Source organism: Mytilus trossulus, chromosome 1, assembly GCF_036588685.1.
Source record: "Mytilus trossulus isolate FHL-02 chromosome 1, PNRI_Mtr1.1.1.hap1, whole genome shotgun sequence".
Taxonomy (NCBI): domain Eukaryota; kingdom Metazoa; phylum Mollusca; class Bivalvia; order Mytilida; family Mytilidae; genus Mytilus; species Mytilus trossulus.
This window is the reverse complement of record NC_086373.1, coordinates 38,916,524-38,940,000: the sequence shown is the minus strand read 5'-3', so window position 1 is coordinate 38,940,000 and position 23,477 is coordinate 38,916,524. Positions and strand designations below refer to the sequence as shown.

Here is a 23,477-nt window from a genome sequence, read left to right as displayed (position 1 = left end):
ATATGTATATGCATCACAAAAAATATCGTCTCTTTGATATAATTTTCAAAATATTAAGTTGAAACAAAGAGAAACTTCATTTAATACGAAATAAAAGTGTCAAACATAAATACCATTTTATAACTATTTTTTAGTAGCATTTGAAATTACTTACTGTCATTTTTAATAAATAACATACATCTTTAAGTATGCAAAGTAGCAATTTTGTATAAGTACACATATTTTGGACTAGTTTCACACACAAAGTTATTGAGATGTTTTCGCGTTATTACTTAAGTACAAGACTATTGAAAGTATTTGGGTTTATAAATTTTATTTCAATGATGTTTATTATTAGAGAAATTTATCAAATTTCCAATTATTAAATTATGATAGCGTCTTTGATGTTACGTCTAATACCAAAAAATCTCGGATACCAACTATTTCTACCTCGTCGAGAATTTATTGAATTGGTGACTTTTAAAGAAATTGTCAACTTCATTTACTAGTTCAAGTTGACAGTGTAAATAAATTCTATAGATGAAAAGTTCTACTAATTTGTAGTCCGATACTTTTCTCATATCCAAAAGGTGTCGCTGTGGTATGTCAAATTACCGAAAGCAACGTCCGTTCGACAACAGAGAGTTAACGAAGAATCAATTTATTCAAATAACTTCTGAAATTGACATTCTTCAGACGAAATCATAATTTTGATAAAATTCGAGTGCCTCATGTTGTCTGTGTGAAATAGTTGTGGTTAAGAATAACAATTATCATACACGTTTATTAAACGTGGCGTTTTGTCTTTACCGTAAATAACTGCTTATTAATAGCATCAATTACGAATAGTTTTAACCATAATATCATACTAGTATTGCATAGAACTCAAACGTCAAATTTCCTGTAATTTAAACGTTTTTAAAAGTGAAAACAAAAAAAAATCTTAAATTTTCCGAGAAAGCAATGTAAATGATTATTTTCAAAAGGGGTAAAATCATGGACCAGCTACCGGTTGGGGATTTACATCCTAAATCAAAATTTCAAGGGGTTGCCACTAGTTGATTAAAGCTGAACTACATACAGATGACCTTATATTATATTTGTATATCCCGCTTTACTGGAAAAAGGCCAAGATCAAGACCTAATTCTGTATATTTCTTTAACATTTCAAATCGGATTTTTCTAAAAGCCATATTTTGGCACATTACCATGGTTTATTATATGTTATATGTACACAGTATGTCTGTCTGATTATTAAGTTGTCGTATAACCAAAGCAAAGTCTATCTAACGTAAAATTCGATATACTTTCTTTACAATGACAATAGCGATTTCACTTTGGATTTAAGAATGAGGACTTAGTCTATACTGATGCACACAACCCTTCTCTGCGTATTTTTACTTCAGGCTTGTAATTAAGTACAATGTATCATTCAGAAATGACAAGAAGCTAAAAAAATTAAGGAGTTTGACAAAGATAATATATATTAGTATACAAAAGAAAAACCAATTGTATATGTAGCAATTACATGACATTGTATAGTTCATTATTAGTAATACCGATATGATATATATTTATACTTACATATTGCACCGGAATACGCAGCTGGACATTGACATTTATTGTTTCCTACACAAATTCCTCCATGTTTACAGTCCGGCCGACATTTGCCTGAAACACATATAGAATAATACGATAATGAAGGGAATTACACAAAGTACTTATAAATGTTGTCCGTCAGTCAGTTATTATAATGATCAACAAATTAATGATGAGGAAAAGTTACAGAAAACAGAAACATGTACATAGTGAAACAAGATGTAAATTGTGTTAAATTGTATAAAACCTGCAAAAATACGAGAACCAACAAGACACTGACGCCGCTTTTTATTGAGTCGAAAGAAATAATTTTCTAATTTTGATTAAAAAAACAAAACAAATGAGAACACTATAGTTGCGAACACCACGTTGCTCTGGGATAACTTCCTCGAAACTGACACGCTTGAGTATCAATTATTGTGCATTTTATTACATTTGGAGCTTTCAATCCGCTTTTAAAATCGCAGGCGTTTCGAGGTGCAATGTACAATACTATCATCTGTATATATAATGAGGGATCATAACTTGGGTTTTATCTTCGAATGAGCCTACTAGAATTAACACTTATGTTGAAAGTGAAGCGCCTGGCAAGTTCGACCCATTCGAAGATCAAACCAAATTTATGATCTTCGAATGGCTCGAACTTGCCAGGCGCGTCACTTTCAACATAAGTGTAAATTCGAATAGGCTCAAAATCAGAATAATGTGTCCGTATATGTTAATGAAAAGTTTTTACTGAAAACTCCACTAATTGTTATCGCCAATGAGACTGTACCCACCAGAGATCAAATGACGTAAATGTTAGTATGATACGGTCATCAATAATCTAATCAAGTTCAATATAGCGAGCTATAAAAAGACACAGACACGACAAAATGTTAAAAAAATCAGACAAAACCAACAAACTATTTTATGTACATTACAACAAATGCGATATAAAGCGACAAACGACAATCACGAAATAACAGGCTCCCTACATTGGGTTTAGTGACTAATATGTTTTGTACATTTTAAAGATAGGAAGTTTGTTTTTGGGTTTAACAGATATTTGGTCATCTTGGTCTTCTTCCAACCGTATTTGAAACCTTGCCAAAAATGGACATATGTTGTGCTTTGCGGGGTTTATTCATTCGCAACCACGAGTAGACAAAATGGGGACAATAAATTCGATGACTCGTGTCAAGAGAGTTCCATGCTCTCTGCAGTTCAAAGAAATCTTTGTAATAATAACTCTTTCGGGGTTCGTTGGTAGCCTGTTGCAGGACAAAATTGTATCAATGATTGTTCTACCACTTGCTGTCTCATTTTTCTGTCTTTTATCCCTACTGTCTCAACCTGCACGAACTACTGATTGTCTTAATTGATAATAAATTCTCAATCTGAATATGCATACAATAAAATCAATTTGGTCGTTAAGCAATCAATCAATCATAATGATGATTCTTTTACAGTAGATTTCATTGAGTGTGTAGCTAAAGTCAACATCTTAGGTTAGCTTGCTTTTTAACTGAACCGTGAAGTCATTATTAGGTCAGGTATAATACCCTTCTTTATAAGTAGCCTAGTTCAACAGACAGATATATTGATTATATGTCGGACTAGTCTACTCTTAACTAGGATAGTTAACCTAACCTAACAATGACTTCACGGTTCAGCTAACCAACAAGCTAACCAAAGATATTACCTTTGGCTACACACTCAATGAAATCCGCTGTAAAAGATGTTAAAATATAGATAACATACAGTATTGCAGTATAACATTGGTTTGTGTAAATGTTTATATCCTAAAAACTGATATTTCAAAATAAGTTATCTTTCTCAAATTATATACAGGATTTGTAATAATATTTATTGTTTAGAAACTGTTTCTTTAGGGGTCACTTGTAGAAGATAAGTAGACATTGCGAAAGGTCAAATAGATTTTATGATAAATTTGTTTAAGTAAATAGCTGATGGAAATAAACTAAACTGAAATTTAACGATATTGGATCTATAATGCGGTGATTAATTTCTTCTTTCAAAAATATACTTATGAAAATGATCTTTTGGCGTTTTAATATCCTTTTAATGTACAGAAGCTGTAGTTTGGCACTGCAAAATGCATTCCAAAGCATGTTCACAGTAATCTTAAAATCCACCTGCTGAAATTGATGTGGCGCATGATGTAATAAAATAATGTCCTTGTTGATGAATATGTTACATGTTGTTTAGTATTTTAATAAATAAACCTGTAACTGAAACATCCTCTTGGAACACTAATTGTGATTCACGACTAATTTCTGGTTAATAACAAACAACAGATGGGCAGTTACAAATGTTTTAACAGTTGAGCAATATGTCTGTATAAATTTATGTGAGTGTGCTTGTACTGCTTTATATCTTTGTTGTTAGATTTGATTTGACGATGAGCGGGATTTAGTGCTTGAATGATAATATAATTATATGCGTACAAGTCTTCAAATGTGAGTTCTAACTAGCATTTACTATCCTTTAGTTTTCCTGCCAGTTCGAAACATTTTGAAATGGTATAGAGTTTTGATATCATTTATTTTCAAAACCACGAAAAAATGTTTTATATCGTACTTACTGAATTGGCAAGCATTGCCCATATATCCTTTGGTACACCAGCAAACATCTTCTTGTATACACCGACCCCCATGTTGGCAAGGTTCTCGGCATAAAGCTGTTGAAATAAACAACAGTTCCAATATCATATAGATAAAATTATATTATTGATACACAAAAATAAAAAGATGTTGTATGATTGCCAATTATGGATTGCCAATGAGACAACTATCCATAATAGTTCAAATGAAGTGGATGTAAGCAATCATAGGTACATATAACCGTACTACCTTCGACAATGAGAAAAACAGAAACCATGCAAATATGTTGCATAATTACAATAACATTTTGAAACAGAAGACGTCATGCTTCTCGGAGTAGGTAAAAAATTACAACAAAATAAAATATTTTCATTTACTTTGAAGACAAAATGAGTACAGTATATATATATAAAATAGTTTAGTTATATACCTCGTTCACACCTCTTGCCAGAAAATCCATCTGGGCATATACAAACTTCTGGAGACATGCACGTACCATTATTTTCACAACTTGGATCACAGAGAGCTGCAAATAAAGAACGTATACAAGTATTGCCAAGTCAGCACATATCTAAAAAAAAAAGCAATTAAATCGATGGAGAATATAATTATAACCTCCAAATAGTGTAAAATAAATAAAAAGAAAGAAATAACTTTTTATATAATAAATGGTCCTTCCCAGAGGACATGATACATTAATCATACATGTATGTATAGACTAAGTATTCGTTTTGCATGTGGCTTATCTGTCATTTTTTTCATGTGTGTTCCGCTTTCATATTTTTATTATTATTTCTTATTCCAAACCCAGTAGAACTTTTATTGCACTCTATGATTATCTGCATGCGATACATACATTTTTCACAACTTTGACCATGGAAGCCCTGTGCACATTCACATAGACCAAGATGGTTACAGAATCCTCCGTTTAAACATTTAAACTTACAGCGAGTTGATGGCACTGCAAAAAAGAAGATCAACATTGTTATTAAAGACTCTATAGCTTAGATGCATTCGTTTTTTGGTAAGCCTTTATGAACAATCAGATATATATAAATGCAATTACCAACTCAGAGGAAAAACAAATGTTTACACAGTTGCATTTCATCATATGAACATTATATTTTTTACAGCCATCAATTATATTCCGAAATATTACCAGGAGAAATTTCTATTACAAAAATAACATGAACTATTCTTACCAAAAGCATCACATTTTTTCTTCAAAGTTAGCTTCATAGGGGATCCCTTAATTGGTCTACCTTTGTCGGTGAATATTTGTAGTCCTAATATCAACGTTGATATACCGTCCTCCTTACCCGTACATGGTATGGATATTTGAAAAACTGAAAAATAAAAGTACACAATAATACAATGACAGAACAACAAAAAACGTGTATCGAAGGAGTAGGTTGCTTTTGTCCGTATTTGCCCAAAATATTGAAAGTATTCATATAGTCTCTTTGATTTAAACAGTATATAAGATGTTCCCACGGCACTGTTCCTTAAAATTGTCATATAATGTGAAGGACGCAATATTCGTGCATATTTATTTAATTCTATTTTTCTGCTTCTTCGCTTAGCATGAGGCATTTAGGAGTAAAAATTGGAGTATGCATAAAGTTTGGGTAGATTTCAAGACCTATGTGACTTACATGTTAAAAAATCCGACTTAGCGTTTCGGTCTAACATGTTCTCGTCCATGAAATATTTGCCACTGAACGTTAAGTAGCACTCCATCATCATCGTGTGTTTGTGAGACGTAAATTGCTAGTCTGCGGTTATGCGTACAAAATGCAATGGTTCACCAATCAATCCTTATTCTTTTCGTATGAACGAAGTATTGAAATGATGTGTGGATTATTTACCGAAAATTAATGTTCTGCTGAAATCTTACTTTCATCACCACAGCGTCAAATAGATATCAACTTGTCAATGTTCAGCATGTGTAATAATTAAAAGTAAATCGACACCACAATTTGTTTCTTCTAAAGAAGTCAGATGTTTGATTAAGCAGACGATGGAGAGAAGCGAAACAGCTGCTCTTACTTATAATAAAACTGTAGGTGTAGCAATATCATTGTAATAATTCTAATATTGTCTGATAATTTTTTGTACATTGAAAATTCATTATCTTATGTTAGATAATAATCAAAGATTCTTGAACTTTCAGAAACAGGTATCTATACATTGAGGCACGCGGTTAATGACGCAATTTCCGATCTATAATTTAAATTGTTATTCATTCCAATAACGTTAATACGATTTATGATTAATATTTAGTGATGACGATACTATTTAAGATAATGCTTTCGTCTTTGAAAAACTAGAGGCATTTTGAAAAATAAGACGACTTTTATAGATAGACACCGGTCGACTGTTTTTACTTAACATGCTAATCATTTAATATCCTCAGAATAAAAGAGAAACAACGAAGACGATTTCATTCAGCAGTTGGGAAGCTTTTCAAGAATTGTGTTTTCTTGCTAATTGACCTCTCAATATTGCATGGTTTTGTTAAGTATGTAAAAGTTATTTAAAAAAAAAATTGTTGAACTTTTATGGCATTTCTATTAATACTAATGTTTTTATTTAGAAGATTTTTTTAATCTTTTGAATTATTATCCCGGCATTCACATTGCAAATTTATCTATACTACGCAACTGTTGATAACTAACTAAAAGGTTCCTGGTTCGATTCCCGTTTGGGATGAAAATTTCAGGAACTCAATTTTCGGCTCTCCCTTAACACCATTTGCGAGTATGGTCTTGAGGAAACGATGATAGTCCGTCGGAAGGGGACGATAAATGGCTGACCCGTGTTAAGAGAGAGCCATATCTCTTGCACGTTAAAGACACCCTTGTAGATTTCGAAAAAGAGTAGGCTAATGCCGCTACAAGGCAGCACTCGCACCCGCAAAGTGGAAAGGGATTAATATAAGTTGCAAAACTTGTTTCCCAATCCACTCTAAATAAATATGTTTAAACTAAATGAAAATTCACATTTTGACAGCATCTTTATACCATATAATCATCTTCAGATCAACATGCATATGTATAGCATTTGGCAATGGACATGCACCAACTTATGACTTCAAAATGAGAACATCAAATACTTTTAATATTGAAAAAGGTGAGAAAAACAAGTGTTTTGAGATAACATGTATTTCGGAGCATAATTTATCATTCCTTTTACTATGAGCCAAGAAAACTGTGACGAAAATTTTCCTTATACAATACGTATTGTAAAATTTCAAACTATTGGAAAACAGGCATTGATTACAGATTTAAAAATTGCTTAATCGCTATAATTTAACATCGTAGAGCTGAACACCAAATATTTTAAATCATTTCCTTTTATATAATTTAGGAAAACTTTGATGTAAGGTTTTGTTTTTCTGACAAAAGGACGGGTTCAAGCGGTTACTAGCCCTACTTCCGTCGTCCACGACGGAGGTAAAAATGCCTTAGAATAATAATGATAATCGCATATATAATGAACAAAATTATCAGAAACAAAATGTTGAGTAATTAAAAGTAGTTTTCAGGACCCCCCCCCCCCCCCACACACACACACTCTTTTCCCATACACGAACACCCTTAAACCACCACCTAGTTCCCGTAACTACAGCATTTTTCGTTAAGGGAAATACACCTTAAATAAATCACAGTAACACTGCATGTAGAATCTACATGTAAGATGAGAAACATATTACTAAACGAGTCTTATATATAAACTCATCATAGATACATGTACCAGGTTTGAAATTTTGTTTTGATGTGCTGTTGATCGCTTCTCAAGAAATTCTAAATTGCTATTATTCATTCTAATTAGAAAATGCTAATGATACAAGACGAAAAACAACAGGGTGTTGTCACTAGCTGAATGTTGATACAGATGCTGAAAGGGCCAATTATGTGGCCTTGTTATTCTTCACGTTGTCTTCAGGATGTCAGCAAAAAATGTATTTCGAACTTAAACATTTAAAAAGTATGCTCCCATGGCCCTTCGAAGCAAGCGAGTCAAAAATTAAATTCCCATGAATCAAAGAACATTAACCTTTAAATGGTCAATTTATTTAGAAATCTTCAAAGACGCCTTTTTTCAAGCAGAAATCTAAGCTATAAAACTGACAACCTTTAACAAAGCATTACATAAGTGTTATTAGGAAGATGATGTAGAAAGCATGTTAAAATAATGTTGTTTAGACAAATTACATTGTATAAATGTCAGAAAAATTCCAAGATGATATGGTATCACAAACAATAACTTGCATTCCTATAATTTACTAAGATAATGATGTACCACGTTTTGTAGAACTAAATGTTAAAGGTATCTCATCAAAATATTTTTATGTTTAGATGAAATTCATGTGGTAGACAGGGCGTGTTGTACTATAATGTTAACAATGAGAAAAATGTGCGGAAAATGAATGAAAGAAATGAGGAATTTTTATCCCTTTTGAATTATAGTAGTGCTATATTTCAATAAGACATTTCATATTTATAACGAGACTGGTCGCATTTTCTCCAGAAGAAAATGATAAGAACTATATTATATCTTTTCTTATAAATATTAAGCGATTTGGTATATGATTGCCAAATGGGACCAATATCCACCAGAATCCAAACAACGTGGTTGAAAACAACTATTATATGGGCCCTTCATGAATGAGCAAAATCAAAGAACAATAAAAGGTTATCAATCCTTGATAAGCTATATAGAAAAGTTAGGTTGATCTGTGGCCGGAGGTCTTTTGTAGTACATGGCCTTTCCTTATATTTTGTCTCGAGGAGTGCAAACTATGGCATACTAGTAATCTAATAATACACTATGAAGTTGGAATTATACCTTTAAAACATAGGGAAAAAAAACAGATGCGAAAGATACCAAAGAGAAATTAAAACTTTTAAGTTAAAATTGAACCGACAATGCCTCGGCAAACCTGGCACAAAAAGCAAACAACAGTTTACATAAGACTACCAATAGAAAATATTTTTTAGCATTGGAACCCCATAAAAAACAAAAGATCTCAAGTATTTTGCTAGTGTAACCACAGATCCTGCTCCGCATGTTGCACCAGTCCTGTTGCTCATGTAAGAACACACATGGTGATGCGTCTAATTCGGCAGGTCACATTCGAGGAAAAGAGTACGAACTTTTTGTAAGAACTTTTGAACATACTAGTGTGTGAAACAGATTTTCCATGGCGAATAGGCATTTCGTGATGGCGCACGTAAAATTTTCATAAGAATGATTTCAACTTCACCAATTGGATCACTTGGTTTAATTGAATAATTGCAAGCCTTATATCAAGAAAATCATGATAGAACATTTGGAAGCTGAAATCTTGAAGTTTTGTTCTCAAACGACTCTCGTGAAATTTTGATGTGTGTCAAGTTATGAGGCAGACTTTAAAAAGGACAGTTGGCTGATTATGACAATTTTGAAGTGTCAAATGTGATTAAAAAGGTTATATGGAATACATTTATGGGATAGCAACTAAAACCAAAAACAATTGATAAAAAAAATACAAATAAAAATAACACATTCAAAAAAAAACCCAACAAGGCTTCAACAATTGTCTAAACCGTATGCCCAGTTTAGAGTCCATGCGTTATGACTAGATTTAACAGAGACTATATGTATCAAAATCTTTAAGAACTATTAAATTTAACACAGAGGATCAAGTTTTGCTCACATACATACCCACTCCTCCATTAAGTGTTTTTAAACGTTTAAACCAAAAGCAACATTGAAAAACCTTAAAATCATTTGAGACTTTTTTTCCTAACGATAATAAGACGTCCAAAACATATATAGTAGTAGTACAATTGTATAGTCTTAAAACCTTGTAGTTCCTGAGTAACATCTCAATGTACTGTAACAGTAACAATACATCAGATAAACATTGTGACCAATCACTTCATAATCTTGTTTTCGTCATTTACAAAGCTTTTATCAATTATATAAACATTTAATTTTCTTCAAATCATCGGAAAGCCCAAATTAAAATAACAGCATAACTAAAATAAACATACTCAGCAGAAACCAGAGTTAATGATTTGGAGTAAGTGTATTGTGTTACCATAATAGATTTACAGACTCATCACAAAGCCGTTTATTCTAACAATTGGCAAAGATTCAGACATCGCATAATTATAAAGATATATGTTTTATTCAATATCACTATTATTTTATAAATAGAAGAATACATTTCCAACTTTCTTATTCCTTAGGATGAGACGTGGGGGATATGAATTGTTAATTATCAATAATACAGTTAAGTACATGTAATAGCCAGAACAAGGTATTCCAAGATGTCAATCAAAAACTAGAAGTAGAATAACACATAAAGCCATGTAACTTTGGGAAGAAAAGACGAACAAAACACAACACAGAATAGCAAAAATTAAGCAACCCTGCTCATGAAAGGCACACACGTAGGTTTGTTTTATAGAGTAAGCTCCTCCCCTTCACTATTGACTGTTCACTATTGACACCCGTCGATTTCTCAATTGTATGTGAAACATCCAGTTAAATAACACATGTCGTGCTGTCTAAAATGGGTCATGATTTTAGCTATTACAAATAAAACATTATCATCTGCTACAGATATTTATTTCGTGGTCATTTCAAATTTTTCATCTAAACCGTCATCATGTACAATTTTAAGATGTAAGATATCGCGATGACATAACTGTATCTAGGAACACATACACTGTTCCCAGTTGTCTCCATGATATTATTTATTCAAAGTCAAATAGTCAATATAGATGGTAATAAAGTAGTCCTCATAATTTGTATTTTTCAAATAGAGGTTACCACATAAACACTCATATTAGTCTCAACTATGTACTGGAATTTGAAAATTAAGAAAAATGCAAGCTTGAATCATTTTTTTCAAAAGATTTTGTTAAGGCTGGTCTTATACGAAAAAAATATATTAACAACTAGCCGAGAAGCACAGCTGGTACATTCTATCAAGGATTTGTTTGTACTTGCATAGGCAACACAATGAGAGCCAAATAAAATTGAGAATGGAAATGGGGAATGTGTCAAAGAGACAACAACCCGACCATAGAAAAAAAACAACAGCAGAAGGTCACTAACAGGTCTTCAATGTAGCAAAATGTGTAGCAGGATCTGCTTATCTTTCAGGATTACCCGAAACAATTCCCGGTTATTGGCGGGGGTCGTGCTGATCACTCTTTAGTTTTCTATGTTGTGTTTTGTATACTATTATATAAAATTGAGAATGGAAATGGGGAATGTATCAAAGAGACAACAACCCGACCATAGAAAAAAAACAACAGCGGAAGGTCACCAACAGGTCTTCAATGTAACGAGAAATTCCCTCACACGGAGGTGTCCTTCAGCTGGCCCCTAAACAAATATATACTAGTTCAGTGATAATGAACGCCATACTTATTTCCAAATTGTACACAAGAAACTAAAACTATTCTTCTTTTGTTCTATCATTTTTAGCTATGGCTTTGTCTTTGGCTCTGTCGATTTATTTTGGCATACGAGTGTTATTTTCCATTGCTAGAATTTTTTTAATAAATACGATTGTTTTCCATTTCGAAAAATATCAAGGAAGTTGAAATTGCGTTCAGGAAAAGATATTTTAACACTTACTACGCCAGATTTTAGAAAATGAATTAATCGGGTCTGATATGCAAAGAAAATGATTTAAAATAAAAATTAAATATAAGATATAAAATAAATATAAAGTACTCCCTACTAATGTATAAAATATTTTATAGTATGAGTTTGATAAGAAAACTTGCACTCTTCAACTTGTTCACATTATAGAATTCCAATAGTTGAATCGACTTTAAAAATCGAAATAGTTTATACCATTGATGTAGGTTTACTCAGTTTGTATGTGCCAGTGAAAAGGTTATCAATGCTCATTGCAAGTTAAATACCCATACCGACATTTTAACCTTTTATACATCTGCAAGATTAGACTTCCGAACGTAATAGAAGTTGAAGTCAATGCTGTTAAATGCAAAGATATTTTTTAAACGACAGCAATAGATTTAAGGGACTAAATAAGAAAAACAATAGCTTCAATTTTATGAAAATTTATGAAGCAGTTTCTATAATGTACAACGGATAAAGCCAAAGAACAAAGGCTATATACCTAGCATTATTATTTTTCTATTGTCATCTTATTAGCTGCACTGCGCAGTGACTAAACTCGAAAATATCCTTTGTCATTGATGCTACCTCTTCCCTTGTATTGTTCGTATTTCTCATTTAGCTATTCTCAGCTAACTATAGCAGGGATCAATTAGTAAGCATTATTTAAGGCGAGATATGTATGTAGTCCGTAGATTTAGAGTTTAATGATAAATAACGGCTATCATCAAATTACATATTGATAATCGACAACCAAATTATTCGTTTTCGATTTTACATTTGGGAATTTTAATTGTAAAATAAACTCATATTATTTATATGATGACAATATATATCAAATCTATTTCAGATAACGATCGAAGAATTTTACGGGCTTTTTAGTGCATACCTGTTAATTGCAAATCCTTCAGCTTTTATCACTGCTAATCGGTTTCTACAGCTATAATAGTAACATGTTGAAACTGATTAGACACTGAGCAATCTTTTGACCAATTAGTCAAAACATAATATAGAAATGTCAAGTTTCACTTTTCAAATGAATACCATTTCTACATATGTAATGTATTTCACAAAGCATGTTTACATTGGAGTTGAGGGTTCTACAGGTGCACGTGCTAACAAGGTATACTTACTACTTGGTCCAGCGGGGATTACACCAGATGTTGGAATGCTTAGAAGTGGTGTGTACAATAACTTAACGTCTAGTGTTCTTAGCTCATCAAACCAATAAGTAAACTGAAATAATAAAAAATAACAATATTAGGTACAACAGTTTTTTTCCAAGGCATTCATATTTCAACTATAAAAGTGCTCTTTTTAAAATATTACGCATGTACGTACTGTGGATTCATTAATATTCGTTGGATACCAATTTTCGTGGATTTCGTTGATACAGGGGAACCATGAATTCAAATATTCGACGATTATAAATTTTCTAAAACTTTGCCAAAACCACGAAACTAAATATCCACAAATATGCAAGTTTTCCTGAACCCACGGAAATTTGTACCCACGAAAAAAAATGAATTCACAGTATTATGTTTAGAAATTGTCATACTTTATTAGGTTACGTACTAAAAGTATGACCAGTAGGGTAGACAATGAAAATTTACGCACGAAAATCAGCATACATGTATTTTTTTCGAAAAGCAAAACGAACTCTTTTAACATTATTTTATACGAGTTCCTACATTTTGTATCTGAGATATGTAAAGTGGAACAGACACCAGAAATATGTTTTATATGTTGATTGAAAACTAAATTAAACTAAAAACTAAAAAATAAAGTATTACTTCCAGATGCCGACACAGAAGGTTTTTAAATGGGAATTTTGGGATTACTTAGAAAAATTCGCCGTGTTCTAACCTTGCAATGTATTTGTTATTTAGAACTTATATATAAATTTGAAAGAAAATTTAAAGAACGTCTCCCCTATAGATCTACAAATAATGCATTCAAAAGGTGGTTATCATTAAATTTTCAGCCGGGAGGGGCAGGACATTTTTTAAAGAACAAATATTCGTTCTCAATTCCACATTTTGTTACAAGAATAGCTATTCTCTGTTCTTACAAGGCCAGAATATATATTGGAGTAATCTGTGTACTTTTCATATAAAACCAAAGACATCAAGTAGATATCTTGTTAACACTAATAATTGGTCCAATGCATGTTAATTCCTTTCATAGTACAATTACTTATTACTTATTTGAGATGACGTTATTCTCGAAATTGTTCTTTTTTTTTTTTAAAGAAATAGACGTTTATTGCAATAAGCACAATTATGCTAAAGCACATTTTAATTACTTAGTACAACAAATTAAGAATGGGTGTAGAACAACTACCTTTTCAAACTATTTTTTGCATTATACATGTATATGCCTTTCATAGTGCAATTACTTATTTCAGATGACGTTTTTCTCACACTTAGAAATTAAGATATTAATGAGTGTAAAAATCAACTTTTCAATACTTTTGCACGGTTGTTTAACAAGGTGATAACCTACGTCCTGTAACAAGCCATCTGGATTTTGATAAAAATCTTGTTCGATTGTACAAAATTGAGAATGGTAATGCATGGGGAATGTGTCAAAAAAACAACAACTCGACCAAAAGAGCAGAAACAGCCGCAGTCCACCAATGGGTGTACAACACAGCAAGGAAATCCCGTACCCAGATGCGTGCTTCAGCTGATCTATGAACATTTGTTCATTTTTCCTTTGCTGCTGTTCATATGCCGCCGACATACATGTATATACAGATCAATCTGATATGCAGGTAGTTTTAAATTTTCGTGTGCCGACATACAGTTCACTCTGTTACGCTGTTAGTTTTAAACTTTCGTATACCGACATACAGATCAGATCAATCTGATACGCTGTTATAGTTTTAAATTTTCGAATGCCGACATACAGATCACTCTGATACTTCGTTAAGAAAGTAATTTTAAATAAATTGGCAATCTTTCTATTTTCATAAAAGAGCAAACATGTATCTGCAGACGATGCAGATTTGCTATAATTAATTTTGATACGAGGTTATTTTTTATATTCAGATATCAGTATTGATGACAATGTAAAAATTGAAACAGTTTATTAAAAGAAAATTAATAAAACGGAGATGAGAAAGATACTTTAATAAGATTGTAATAAACGACGTTTCAATCTTAGTTAAATAGAGATCATGGAAACTTTGCTAAGCAACTCGTGTAATTTTTAACTTGCCTGCGCCAAGAAGCCTTTGATTTAGCTTCTGCTAAAATTTAAATGTAGTTTAAACATTTTGAAAGTTAAATTATTTTGTAAATACACTGAAAAGATGGTAGCAAATTCCTCAGTCAAAGCTTGCCTTAGACGGCTCGGCTCTTCTGTTTATAAAGCACTTGAGTTGGGTCACAGCTACATTTATCCTGATAGATGTTTCATAATCAAGAATCGCGTGTTGTAAGACCGAAAATTATTATTATACAGTTCTACAAATTCAAGATATCTTAAATTATGCATCATCTATAACATACACAATAGTAATGTATAATTTTGATGATTCATTGTTGTCTACTAAACGTCCAGTGACAAATATTTCATATATATATTTTTCTATGTCAACAATTTTAATTTTACCATTGTTTTAAAATCTAACCAGTGTTGGGTCATGAAATGTTTATTGAAAAAGCAAAACCCTAAAATTTTAGTAAAAAACAAAGTTTTCGTAAATTGAAAATATGAAGAAATGAAATTACAGTTTAACATAAAAAAATATTATATTTTCCACAGGAACATGGTGCTTTTAACCATTATTCATACACAAAACTTCCTTCTTAGATATCAATTGGTCGATAAACTCCTTTCCTTCAGGGTGTTGATTAAAGGCGGAAAAGGAAAACGGTAACGGAAATTATAAATATGTCTTTCCGTTCTTTTCTGTTCGTACCGCCGTTTAGCAACACCCTTTCTTTCTCTTAGTTTAATATGATACTATCTAATACAGATATGAATAAGAGACGTTCTATGGTTCCAATGAGACAGCGGACGCATCACAGATACCAAATAGAAATTTAGAGTTCGACCGATAGTTTTCAACAAATACAACTGAATTTACAACATATTCGCCCTTATTAAAACGAGCTAATAAATTAAATAAGAACTTTCAAAGAACTGTCGTCAAGACACAAAAAGAACAAAGCACAAAACAAACTTTGTATCAGGTAAAACTAATAAGTTTCATGATTTTGGACAGGCACATGAACATGAAAAGCTGTAAAAACGTGTACTTTTTTCCATTCAAGCGCTTAACTCTATAATATATAATGATATAAAAGATAATAAGACAATAGTACCGTCAAAACAATAATAAACTATACTGTTTTAAAGATAGTTCGCAGTAATTGATACAAACCCCCAGAGTACTTAACCTGTTGATACAAAATTAGTTGATATGATAAAAAAAAAATATATTGTATGACATGCCGAGATCAGATCATTTTAAAGCAAAATCCTATAAGCAATTTTTTTTTATCAGTATTGTTTCCCTAATAGAAGATTGGATTTTGGAACAATTGCCATTAAAGAATTTATTCTATGCCCACAATCACAAAAAAATCTGAGAAAGAGTAAAATCTATAAATTTAAATCATTTATAAGTATTAATTGTACATGTATATATGTGCGAAGAGCGACAAAGATTTTCAGCTCGTCTTGTATTTCCCAAGTATTCATGTTTGTTATGATGTCTTTCCAAATGTCACAGACATTTTCTTCCCCAATATCTTTTCGGTTTTGTCTCGCATGCGCCATTTTTCTTCGAGGCTGACAAATATGTGTCAAATTTTGCAAATTGATAGGTAGTGGGAACTTAATAGCCAGGGGGCAGCACTCATCAGTTAATACCATTTTCTGTATTCTAACTTTATGTAGTGTTTTTATCATCGGATCCGTTGTTAAACAAAAACCGTCCGAAGATATGGAGTTGATTATTTATTGCACATTTGTCTTCGTAAATAGGTTAAATTGAATTAAGAAATTTGAAAAACAAGTACCCATTTTCATTAATTAAGTTTAAGTATATAAATTTACTTGCATAATTTCCAAAATTCACTTTCACTGTAAGCTATCATGATTTTGTAAGCATCTCTACTCTCAGTTATCAGATTAAGAGATTTGTAAACCAACTGATAGCATAAATCTCTATGATAACATTAATTTTATGGATGGTTTTCGTGAATTTCAAGTTTTTTCTCTTAAAAGCGATTAATTGTATATTTATTTTTAAGTAAAATTAAATTTATTTGTAAAACGACATTGCACTTTAGGCATGCAAATTGAAAATGAAACTTAATGACTTCACAATTAAATTGACACTTTAATCTTATAACAACACAATCTTTTTCATGGGAGTCTTAACCTATTTACTCTCTAACCAGCAAAGAACATCCCCTCAATAAGATAGGGTCAGATATCCTTAAGTATGGTACATGTCTGCTCAATTATACGGATCGGCTACATTTTGCCATCAGTCTGAGCAACTCTATATTTTAATACAGAATAATGTTCTGAGAAACCAAAGGAATTCACGTTAAATTACTTTATGGATTTCTGTGGAAGTCTCTTAAGATTACGTAGATTTTATCAATACTTATTATCTATTCCTAATGTTAGCATATGTACGAGAATGAGAGGTGCATGATTAAAAATTAGAATGAAGCAATAATGGTAAATTAACCTTTTAACATGGCCATTTTAACAACTTATGCGAGGACCGTTGTACTGTATTTTCAATTATATACAATATCCGATATGATGCTATTTTGGTTAAGGAGAAATTCGATAGCAGCTGTATTATGAGAAAACTGACCTGTCTTTAAGTAGAACTTTAGGAATCTACCTGTAAACAGCTGGTTATTAACATAACACTACTTTTGATAAAGGAGGCGCAAGAGTTGTAAATAGTTATCAAAGAAGGACGAAAAATACCAAAGGGACAGTCAAACTCATAAATCTAAAACAAACTGACAACGCCATGGCTAAAAATGAAAAAGACAAACAGAAAAACAATTGTACATATGACAAAAACATAGAAAACTAAAGAATAAACAACACGAGCCCAACCAAAAACTAGGGGTGATCTCAGGTGCTCCGGAAGGGTAAGCAGATCCTGCTCAACATGCATGTGTGCTTTAAAAATATTTATAATATATTTTCAGTGTTTAACGCAACTTTGCGCACTATTAGCTATTCCGTTGCGACAAATTTTTATTCGCAGAGGAAGCATAAGTTCTCCAGAGAGAAGCAGTTAATATCAACAGGAGAACTAACAATTATATAATCTACGAGATTGGAGGGTTCAAACATACCTGCCATGTTCGGGGTTAGTACTCGGAACCTCAGCATTGGTAAGCTTTGGACTATTTCACCATGCGGCGTTTGAAGGCTAGTAAACAAGTAGATGACATGCATAAGAGACCACTTGAAGCCGAATAATGTATATATTATACAAAACCGAAATTTGTCGAGTGAATTCAGGATCATTCAATCTAGTGGTATCCAAGTCAAAATCATATATGCTTTGCAATAAACTATGCAAATTGTAAATTCTTTTACAAATGCTTTAATAACATTCATTGTCTGTTTTCCAAAACACAAATTGTGTTGTATTTATGTGAGTGTGTTTACACAGTTTTGGCTGCTGCAGGGTACAAATTATTGTCAATACATATTTTAAAACCTAAAATATCTGTATTTGTTGCTCACCAAATTCGGTCAATATAACGCAAGTGAAATCAACTGTAATACAAGTGGAAGGTTTCACTAGCTATAAAACCAGGTTTAACACACAATTTTCTTCGAAAAATGCCTGTACCAACCAATAGTTGTGAAAGGCAACAGGCTTATAATTCAATACGCCATACGTCTACATAAGACTCATCAGTGATGCCAAACAAGTACAAAAACGAAGAGCATTGATGACCCAAAATGTTGTGCCCGATACGACTCAAGTTATCTATGCCTGAGATAAGAACATCATATTGCTGAGTTCACACGTAATTCGAATTCGGCTCGCGTTAACTAATTCGAATTAGTTTAATTCGCATTCGAAACGTTTTACGTCCTAACGTCAATTCTAATTCGAATTACAGTGTGCGTCAAATACGCTTAACTGTACAAACGACGAGTTAACGCTTTTAATTCGTATTCACAAAAGTGTATTTCTAATGCTAATTGGATAATTCGAATTAACCAATTCGAATAAATTCGAATTAAAAAAGAAGAGTGTGTGAATGCGATTAAGGAATTCGATTCGAATTCAATTCGAATTAAATGTCCGTGTAGGGGAGGCATTAGTATTTCGAATAAAATCCAAGTCAGGAATATGATAATTGTTGCTTTCAATTCGTTCCGTTGTTTGATAAAGTGCATCGTGATTTTATTTTTTATTATTATTATGTACCTTGGAGTTTGATATTTTTGTTATATGTCATGTCTATTGATTGCTTTGGCAATTGGGATAACTTACCACATATGCTAATAATGACGTGAAATATACATTTTGACAATCGTATTATTGTATATGCGATTTTGATTTATAGCTTGTTTTACGTGATATTATTGTCATACACGTCTTAAGTTTGACTAAAAAATGGGGAAAAAAATATAAAAAAAAAATAGATTGTTACAGTAATTAACTATAATGATAATAACTAAAAAAAGTTAATTTGAATTCTATAAATATCTTCTTGACGTTCCTTATACCATGGAAGTAATATTTATATCTAAATATTACTTCCATGCTTATACTAACGCTGTTACTCATGTTAAAAGATTATCATTGCCTATATAATCTTAGACTAAAAATAAAGGTTTTCGCTATAAAAATAAAAATAAAGAAAAATTAATTAAAGAAATCACTATTTAAAATCAGAACATATCAGAACTAGACAATAATAAAATTAGTTTTAAAGTTCGTAAATTACAACGCAATAACGATCAAAGACTAACTCACATAAAGATTTATTTGTTATCTTTGAGATTAAGCATGGACTTCGTCTGGAACTGAGATTGTATCATATAAGCAATGTCAATTCATTAAATACATGGTGACGCAAGGTCTATATGCTTTTACAGATGAACATCAGTCTTCAGTATTTTTTCTATCAACTATTATCACATACAAATAAAATATAAACTGTATGTGATGAAGCATATCTTAACTACTGCGGGTAAAAATCATCTGTATCAATGTCACAGATCATAAGCCTATAGCGATCATAGTTTTCTTTAATATTCTTGTTAATTTTTACACACACCTTAGACATGCATTAACACTGGTTACTGGAATAAGTAGAAAAATATTTTTTTTCCCTAATGTTTAATATTGTTGAATGGAAGAGGGGCGAAAGATACCAATCAAGCTTATAGATCGAAAATAAACGGATAAAAACGAAAAAGACAATTAATTGTACTCAAGACACAAAATAGAAAGCTAAAAGCTAAGCAACACGAACCCCACCAAAACCTGGGGGTGATATCAGGTTTTGCGGAAGGGTAAGGAGATCCTGCAGGCTTCACATGTGGAACCCGTCGTGTTGCTCATGGTATTACAAATCCGGGAAATAGTCTTATCCAAAATTCATGAAATGAAGGGGATTGGAACTTCTTCAAACTGATGCACATCTGCACAGAGTGCACTCAAAACTTTTGTACAAAATACAATATTTCAAAAAGTGTATGACACAAATCGTGATTTCTTTTCGTCTTTTAAAATTGATTCATCCTTATCTGTATTTAAAGAATGTGTGCAAAATTTTATGCGCATCATCCATTTACTGATGATAGTATTACGTTTATAGATACACGAATATAGATAAACAATACCATACACAAGTGTTTACATGAATATGGTATTTGAGTTCAATTTTAATAATGTCGGTGACCGTTTTATCTTGTTTATCTAAATATACAAAAGTATTACAAATGTACATCGATGTCCGTTCAAATAACCAAGATGATAAAAATATGGTCTCTTGGACTTCTTCCATGCATCTGGCAGTAAAACCCGTGCGAAAGAGGTGTCCGTTAAGCCCAATGTGATATATAAATCTGCAGTCACACTACAGTGAGAACAGAGAATCATTGAAACGATCGACTCTTTGAGGGAAAAGTTGTAACCTATTTAATACAAGGTCAAATTTCTACAATATTCATCCAACAATTTTCCTGTGGTAGGCTTAAATCCCTGACCTTCAACAAAGTCAATATACATTGAAAATGTTGTTTGATAATTAAAATACAAAAAAAGATGTGGAGTGATTAACAATGAGACATCTCTTCACAAGGGACAAAATAACACATAAAGTAACAACTATATATATGTTTTGTGCTCGTTCTGAGTGGGCATTATTTTCTAATACACCAAGAAGAATCATTCTACAATCTGGATAGATATCCATCAAGAAGATTAATTCTCTATAGTCTCGGTAGTTTTACCACCAATTGTACCTACTGTTGTGTTGTATTTGCTACTGGACGTTCAGAAAACAGCAAACAATCAAATGCTATAAGTACAGGCATAAAGATTTGGTATCGCAAACATTTAAAATAGAACTCTAAACGATATGCTCGTCAGGGAAATAATCTCTTGTAATGTTTGCATGTACATTGAATGTAAAAATAAGGAGATGTCACAGTGGTATGAATGCAAATGAGACAAATATCCAACAAAGTCCAAATAACGTGGATAAAAGGAACATGGCCCTCAAACCGATACTGTGATATACTCAGCAATCAATAGGTTCAAACGGGAGAACAAATGACGACCTAATTTATGAAAATAATATTAACCTAACAACAGTTATATTGGACAGCAATCGACAAAAATCATTGAATAACAGTCTCAGTATTCACGTCAACAACTTTACCATGTTCATCCAAATTATATCCAAGAGAAAACGCAATATTTAAGTATAGACTCTTCTATTTACTTTGGCTATCCCCTTTAAAACTTGCGGTTGTCTTCATTTTGAAAATCTTCCAAGTCAATACTTTTATTTATTCAATTTTTCAATTAATAAAACATTAATAGAAGATAACATTCTTTATTTTTCTGTCAATATTTTATGTAAACTGCATTAAAATCTTACATACTGACTAATTTAAACAGATTAAAGCAATATCACATTTCTCTGGACTTAAACCATGTTCAAAGTATTTATAGTGTTGACTTTTAAATATTTGCCAACTAATATTAATACTTTATTATAGTGTGTACAACATACAAGTTCGAATCACATAAGCTGGACATATGAATGGAACAAAACTCATTATAAAGTGTTTCCAGTCCGGTTATATCCAATTCAGGAGTCCAATGCAATGTTAAGGTACAAAAAGACAGTTGTGTGTTTCAATATCCTTATTTCGGCAGGCATATAAAAAGTTCAAGATGTGGTAAATGTATTATTGTCAATGAGACAACTCTCTACGTCAGACGTCAAGTCGGTGTTTTAAAATTTTATACATGACCTAAAGCCTATTTAATTTGGGTTTTTTACTTCATAAAGTAAAAGACACGGGTACATTACTTTCATTTCTGTACATGTAGATACTATTTTCATGGGGATATGTACCTTGAAGTTCCGCGGGGATATTGTCAGTTTACTTCTGTGTAGCATAATATTTGTAAATATGTCTCTTGTTGATGCTATAGTAACCTTTTCAAACACTGAAACTAAAATATTCTCTTGCACATGAAGTTATGTTTTCAACAGATGACAGTTGTCTGTGATATTATATATATTTTAAAAAGATGCACAATAAGCTTGCCTACGCTTAATTCTGGAATTGCAGTTCTCAATACTAGTATTACAATGTTACGAAAGACAACGTGAGATTCCATGGTTATAGAATAAAAGGAAGAAAATGAATATGCATGTAATGAATGTATAAATTCCCTACCCGTACTTAGCAAAATCCAAATGAAAAGGACACATGCTTGATATCAATTGATCCCTTGCACCAATGTTTTTCTATATATATATATATATATGTTGATAACGCTATAAATCTGCTTATTCAAACACAGATTCTCATTCGTAAAATGCAAGGAGTACAACAATTCTTTAGTCCACAAAGGACTTCACCACAAACCATGAGTAAACGGTGTACTCTATTATGTCTGAGTGAAAGCATGATATTAACACACTGAGTTATTTGTTTTATGAATGATCTAGATGATGTGTGAAACGCGTGTAGATCATAATGGATATAGAAAAGTCTGTCAAGTTTTCTTGGCATTTATTATGCTTTATTTATGTTTCCTCATGCTGTTTCTTTCTGTTGTTATCGTAAGAATCAACACGAGGAAAAGTAAATAAAGCATAATACAAAAGAAAAGACAAACATTTAGAAACGAGAAGCTAGAAGAATAACTAATATCGTTTTCCTTCTTTTATTTTGAAATCAATATATGGTTCTTTACATTGTATAGTACTACTGTTTTGCCAACTTTTAAAATTAGGCTTAAACAAAAAGTCAAAATGTCAATTTAAAGGACTGTTTAAGTGGTTTGAACGTTGTTTATCCAGGAATGAAGGTACATTGCGCGATTTGTCATATATTTTGCATTTCTTTACACATGTACTCAAACCTGAGTAAGAG

At 31.8% G+C, this 23,477-nt stretch overlaps 1 protein-coding gene across 2 annotated transcripts in view; it reads right to left on the bottom strand.

Moving 5' to 3' along the window:
• LOC134723985 (wnt inhibitory factor 1-like) overlaps positions 1 to 23,477 on the bottom strand; it is a 39,438-nt gene that overhangs the window by 3,428 nt on the left and 12,533 nt on the right. Inside the window, exons 3-8 of one of the 2 annotated variants that reach the window (XM_063587425.1) lie at positions 12,968 to 13,070; positions 5,387 to 5,530; positions 5,041 to 5,145; positions 4,615 to 4,710; positions 4,166 to 4,261; positions 1,564 to 1,650 (exon numbers count right to left, since the gene is read on the bottom strand). In XM_063587425.1, coding sequence (XP_063443495.1) covers positions 1,564 to 1,650; positions 4,166 to 4,261; positions 4,615 to 4,710; positions 5,041 to 5,145; positions 5,387 to 5,530; positions 12,968 to 13,070 — 631 coding nt within the window. The remainder of the gene's footprint in view (positions 1 to 1,563; positions 1,651 to 4,165; positions 4,262 to 4,614; positions 4,711 to 5,040; positions 5,146 to 5,386; positions 5,531 to 12,967; positions 13,071 to 23,477) is intronic. The other variant, XM_063587426.1, reaches the window with a different exon arrangement.